The sequence below is a fragment of the Microtus oregoni genome, unplaced genomic scaffold (assembly GCF_018167655.1).
Source record: "Microtus oregoni isolate MIOR12 unplaced genomic scaffold, Mior012 000052F_004, whole genome shotgun sequence".
NCBI classification, from domain to species: domain Eukaryota; kingdom Metazoa; phylum Chordata; class Mammalia; order Rodentia; family Cricetidae; genus Microtus; species Microtus oregoni.
The window spans coordinates 254,614-261,064 of record NW_024543816.1 but is presented as its reverse complement, the minus strand read 5'-3'; the positions used below and the strand labels follow the sequence as shown (position 1 = coordinate 261,064).

General features: G+C 41.6%; 1 protein-coding gene across 1 annotated transcript; it reads right to left on the bottom strand.

The window, feature by feature from the left end:
* Window positions 1–4,085: 4,085 nt before the first annotated feature.
* Window positions 4,086–4,604, bottom strand: LOC121437398 (placenta-specific protein 1-like). The gene has a single exon (XM_041637279.1). The coding sequence runs from the start codon at window positions 4,602–4,604 to the stop codon at window positions 4,086–4,088; it is 519 nt and encodes a 172-aa protein (XP_041493213.1).
* Window positions 4,605–6,451: the final 1,847 nt, after the last annotated feature.

The window sequence follows — 6,451 nt, the reverse complement described above, 5'->3', positions numbered from 1 at the left end:
TCCCCAGAGACCCGGAGCCAGGGCACCTGGCTAAGTCTTACCCAGATTCTTGACTCCTGCCACCAGGAAGACAATAAGGGCTTTTTGGTGTTTGGGGGTAATTCATTATCCAGTGATAAATTCATTAATGCAACAGTTTTGGTAATTGTATAGCTAAAGTGAGTTTAGAAGCTAAAATTTCACGTCATTTGTTGAAAGAGTCATAGAAAAATCACAGAACTGAAACTCTCCTTCTCTCTTTGAGAAGATCCAGCTATAATTAGAGTTTAAACAGGACATTGTAGAAATCTCTCATAGGGATTAACACTAATTAGAAGAAATAGGCATTTTGTAGAGTTTAGCTGTCGTCTTACAATAAACATTCATTTCGTGATAACATACTTTTAAAATGAGGTATGTGAGCGTGCGTGCGTGTGCATGTGTGTGTGAACAGTTTAAGCTAACGTTTGACCAGATTTTCATTATTGGTTGAGGGAAAGAGAAACAGGAGTATTTAGATACACCTCAGAAATGGGTTATAGGGCCAATGACGTGGTTCAGGGAGTAAAGGCTCTTGCTACCAAAACCGAGGACTTGAGTACAATCCCCAGAACCCACATGATGGAAGGAGAGAGTGACTTCATAACATTGTTCTCTGATCTCCATACACATGCCTTGACACACATGTACACACACACAGACACAGGCACACAGCATACAGGCACACACACTAAATAAAAATGTAATAAAAAAGCTTATAAACTAAAATTACTTTGCCCTTAGCGTGTATATATATATATATATAAAATGTGTGTGCATATATACATGCACTTTACACAATTAAAATATGGTTTGGTCAAAGAATAAATAAACAATATTTTAGAAATACGGTTCACTGCTATGGGACTCCGAGAGCAACATTTCACCGTGCTGGGAGACTGAACCCAGGGCCTTGCACACACCATGTGTGCATTGTACTAGTGAGTTGCATCCTTGGCCCAGGAACAAAACAACTGGACATTACTCTGAGTCCCCCTATATGGGTGAAACATCTCAGTACAGCTCTAACGTTTAAAGATCTGACAAGCAATTATTCTAAAAAAAAAAATGGTGCAGACACTTTGGGTTTTTCTAGAAATTGAAAAGTATACATGCCCGTTTCCTTAATGGCAACCAAGCATTTCTTGCTATTATTACAAACATGGTGAACACTATGCTATGGAGTTTTAGAAATCATGGTACCTTTAAAATGAACTGAGCACTACCGCAATAAAGAATGAAAGCATTCTTTTGGAGTGGTGTGTCACTCAGGCTCTAGGGCTTGGCGACATGACTCAATAGTTAGGCTAGCTTTGTGCTCTTCCAGAGCCACATCTCAGTCCTTATTACTGATTAAAGACATTGCTGGATGATATTGTGTTGTCAAGCCTGTAAGATATGATTACTGATCAGCAGTTCTTTGCGTGCATGTTTTTCTTTTATTATTTGAGAATTTTATGCATGTGTACAATACGTTTTTAAATAAAAGCTACTCCTCCTGCCTCCTCCCAGTGTCTCCCATACCTCCTCATAACTTTTCATTTCAAACTCATATACTATTTTTTTTTAACCCATGAGTCCATTTAGGGATGCCAGTAAGTGTGCGGGTAGGGCCATCCACTGGAGCAGGGGGGACGTTGCACATCATAACCCACACAGCAGCTGGGGCTGCGCGTATCAGACAAGATCAAGACAGCTAAAACTCCAGCAGGAAGCAGGGCAGGCCTCACCAAGCCCCACCCATAGCTGCAGGTCTCTTTGCACGTTTCTTTTTTGGCATTCTCTTTATCTAAAATGGCCTTCTCCTTCATATTAATTCAACAAAACAAACTTTCATGTAAGATCCTCCTCAGTGGTCCCCAATTTCATGAATTGCAGGCTTACTCTATCTTGGTTTTTATCTGTTGCCCTGGTGACTAGAACTGATCTGGCTTTCTTCTCAATCTTTCCACACATCATTCTGTGGTCACTTCTGTCATCTTTTATCTCTCTCTCCCTCCCTCCCAATTTCATCGTTTCTCATCATCATCGGCCCCTTTGCCCTGCCTCCACTATATTGGAACAGACTACTGGTCCTTTCTCCAATGACCACAGCTCTGGTCCTCATATCTTTGTGCAGATCCATCCTCTGGCCTTGAATAGCCTTTGAAGCCTCCGACTCTGCAGGCATCTTTCCGTGCCTCTATCACATGAGATTGTGTTAGTTTTGTCAGCCATTGAGTTCCCAAGACCTAATGCAGTGATTGACATATCAGATAACTGCAGTAAACATTTGTTGCATCCATATCTTGCTTCCAGGGATTGCTACCTGGCATTTTATCAGAAAGGACTAGAGATACTGAGATGAATCTGGTTCTTTAACGACCATAGTTGAATCTTTTCCCTTGATGGTTTCCTTTCAAGTACTTACTTGTCTGCTAAAGCATTTCACCTTCATTAATGAGAAAAATTGTGCTAAAACATTGTGTCCTTTTTAGTTCAAGATTTATTTTAATATATTTAATTATGTGTAGATTGTGTGCCAGTGCCAACAGAGCTAGACAATTTGGATCTCCTGGAACTCAAGTTATAAATGGTCATGAATTGCCTGATATGGGTGCTGGGAACTGAACTTGGATCTTCTGGAAAAGCAGCAAGTGGTTTAAACACCAAGCCATCTCTCCTAAACATTAGTTTCCTCTTTAAACAGCAATTTTTATTGACAAATAAGAACTTTATGCTTATTGTGTACAGCATAATATTTTTAAGAGTCTGATTCTTACTAGGTATACTGCCTTGAACTGCTTTCTTAATCATTCATGCCTCAACTTCTTTACCCCGTGTGTGAGAGAGATAGTCTCACTAAGTAGATCATATTAGTCTGAACTTGTAGCAATCCTCCTGCCTCTGCCAAGTCGAGTTTTCTTATTTTTTAAAAAGGGTGTGTGTGATAAGAGCTCTTCTTTTTTAAGGTTGTGGTGAGGGTTAAATGAGATGTTTCTACTATCTGGAATATTTTCTCCTCAGATTTCCCTGCCTTCACATCTAAGACATAGTTCAAAGGGCAGGACCTCAGAGGCCTGGTCCCTCCCCAGTTTCCCATGTCACCGTCTTTGAAGTTCTTCATAGCATTTGTCACTATCTGAATTTATCTTTATTTACTTATTTGCTTACTAGCTATGTGACCTCAATTTCAGAGTCCCTTTCTTCTTGCTACTATTTCCTTGGTATCCAGAGCCTGGTCTGCATGTAACTTCACTGCATAATAAATAGTTAAGTTATTCACTTCCTCTTGTTGCTCCAAGCCTTTGAGAAAGCTAACGGACAGCTATACTTTGGGGCTGCTTTCTGACAGTTTATATGTTGGGGATGGGAGGGCTTTTTATCAAAGTACTGTAAAGCTGATGATCCAGCTCAGCCTTGGGAACCTAGCCTCGGACCATTGGAACGTGACTTGTCTGCTTCCCAGAATCACTGGAGACTTGAAGATAGCCAGCTTATCCTTTCTGTACATAAAAAGTGGTAGAGCTGGAGATCAAACGAGGGAGACTTAGCGCTAAGCTCGTTGGTGGTAAACAGAAGACGGGAAGTGGAGATAGAGGGGAAGAGATTCTCCTGGGAAAGGCTTTGGAGAGGAACCTGAGGGGGTGGGAAATCATCCTAGAGAGAAAAAGCAAGGCACTGATGGCGGCAAACCATGTAGATTAACTCCTGGCCCACAGATAAAGTGAGATATGTGTTTATGAAGCAAAACCATTCAACTGATACTTTTGTGCCATCAGAATTTTATTATTTTTTTAAAAGATACAAAAATAGTAAAAAAAAAAAAAAAGGAAGGCATAATCAGCTATATATGAATCGGCCCTTCACAAAATTCTTCTTAAAAAGCCATAATGGCATCTATCTGACTGGCAGTAGAAAATGCTATATACTAATGCTAGGAACAGGTCTTTCAGAAACCTCCAAATCTGGGCACTACACGGGTTTCCTCATGCCATCTGAGTGAACACGCGAGTCCCAAAAGTAGTCAGTGGTGTCAGACGACTACACAAGATGGGCCTCCGAAGACTCTGTCCCTGACGTGGGCCTTAGATGCTCTTCTGCTGGAAGACAGAAGGTGGACAGCTGCAGTTAACTTGCGGGCTCGGCTCTGGCAAGCTGAACACGTGGTAGGACATCTCATTCTTCGGGGTCGCGGCGTTGTTATTGTTTCCAGCTTTCGTGGAGTAGGGCTTGGTGAGCCAAGGGGACCGTCGAGGAGCAGCACACGACACGGGGATCACATATCTAGATGATGAGGTCTTCGAAGCATAGTGAATCTCCGAGCTGTAGATAACCACATCTGGAGAGACGGCCTTGACGCGGATGCCACATTCCGTCACGCGGTAGGTAAACTCGTAGAAGTGTGGGTGAACTTGGTTGGGAGGACATCCCAGGCCCAAATGCACCTCATAAAAGTGGACGTACACATCATTATTCAGCAAGAAGGGGTGGACTGTGACCATGAACCAATCGGTCGAGCACAGCACATCCACCTGATTTTGCTCCGAGACGCTGTAGAACATGGAGAAGAAGACCATCGTTGCGAGGAACTTGAAGAGCTTCATTGTTGCCGTTGGTTGGGTAGCAACTCACAGGAGGCAAGAACGCGTCCGAGAAGGAATTCTAGAACACATAAAAATACAAGAGGCAGGTTACCTTATGTCTTACGCAAAGTTCCAGGATGCGTTTTTGAAGAAGAACCCAGGGATGAGGGGAACTTCCATGTAAGGCAGAAATGAATTTGTGGTAGCTCACATGGTAAAGATAACTAACATGGCGCCTTGGGAATTTATTTATTTATTCGGTGGCACTTTGGATGAAATCCAGGCCCTCTTGCATGCAAGGCCAGTGTTCCAGCTTTGAGATACACGGGCCTGGGATGGCAGTGGTTTCTCTAAGTGGCTTTCTCATGCTGTTCTGGTCCGAAGCACACATCCCTCCCTCTCATGTAGCATGAGAGCCCGCACTGATCAGGATAATGGTCCCATTTTGTGTACATTGGCATAAAACCCAAACAGTTTTCATGTTAAACACAAAATCAAGGCATAGGAAATAGAGTTTAATTCAAATGAGCAACCTAGTCTGCTTTAATGGCTGTGATGTCCTCATATATATTATCCCAACGAGCCCTTCCTCATGACCTTTTTTCTTAGCAAACAAATTGAATTTTAAAATAGAAGTAGAAGCTTGCAGGCAAGCCTGATGACCTGAGTTCAATCTCTAGAACTCAAATGGTGGAAGGATAGACTCCTGATAGGTGTCCTCTGCCCTCTCTGCCCTCCAGACACTTGCTGTGGCAAGCACATACCTCCCCAAAGTCGAATATAACAAATTCTTCAAAAATCAAGGAGAGATTGCATTTTATTCCTGACAACCACACATTGAAATTGGATGAATGGCTCAATTAAATACAACCAAAAGAATTCATCTGGTACTCCATCAGTAGCATTGTAACTCAAGATGAGCAAAAAATTCTCTGATATAGTGGGGCATTTTGTTAATCAAAGAAACTTTGGGAACAACGAGAGAGGGAGAGGGAGGAAGAATGGAAGGAAAAGAAAGAAAAAAACAGCTGGAGCTACAAAGTGAGACTTTCTCAAAATTGAAAAATAAAACCAAAAGCAAATAAAAACAAAATTCTGAGCCTTTTGTGGTGGCTTACACTGAAATCCCAACAATTCTGAAGTAGAAGCAGGAGGATTGTCACAAGTTCAAGGCCAGCTTATACTACAGAATCAGACCCCTTCTCAAAAAATACATCCAATCATGCTGCTCTTAATTTTACATTTTAAATGCATATTGCATAAAACTACTTAAAAGAAGTGCTATATTTAAAAGGAATCATATTGTTTTTGTTGTATGTGTAGATTGATCAACTGGCTCCTAAAATCTTTGTTTTGGATTCATTTGTGCTTGCTAGCTTTTGTGTTCTTTTTGTCTTTTGCCCTGAAAAGAGTAGTAGACACAGTGGCAGGGAGAAAGGAACAAAGCTAAGAAGAACTGTCTGAGGCAAGGCAGCAGAGGGAGGCAACAAGGGGAGAAAGAAGTACACCATCAAATATCCAGCTTTCACTTTAAATGTGGAAAACCACATAAATCAAACAGAAAGTGCCTAAAAATTGGAAGGAAATGCATGTGCATAAGTGTAGGGATTAACTTTTGTTCCCTGCTAAGTATTCCCCATATAGATGATTTCATCCTTTGACTAATATTTATTGAGTGTCTACTATACTCATAGCATCAGGCTAAAAAGCCCCCCCCCCCCAGGACATTCCCTTTTCCCATCTGTAAATAGGCAGCTCTTTCTCTGCCTTTGCTCTTGACAGATGTGAAGAATTCTTGAGTGGAAAACGTGGTGTGGAGGCCCACTAGAAGAGTGTACTCTCCTGGATGAAGTGCTTTGTTTCTGATG

Excerpts from the sequence above, each read along its gene's own strand:
- LOC121437398 (XM_041637279.1), bottom strand. The coding sequence starts at position 4,604 with ATGAAGCTCTTCAAGTTCCTCGCAACGATGGTCTTCTTCTCCATGTTC.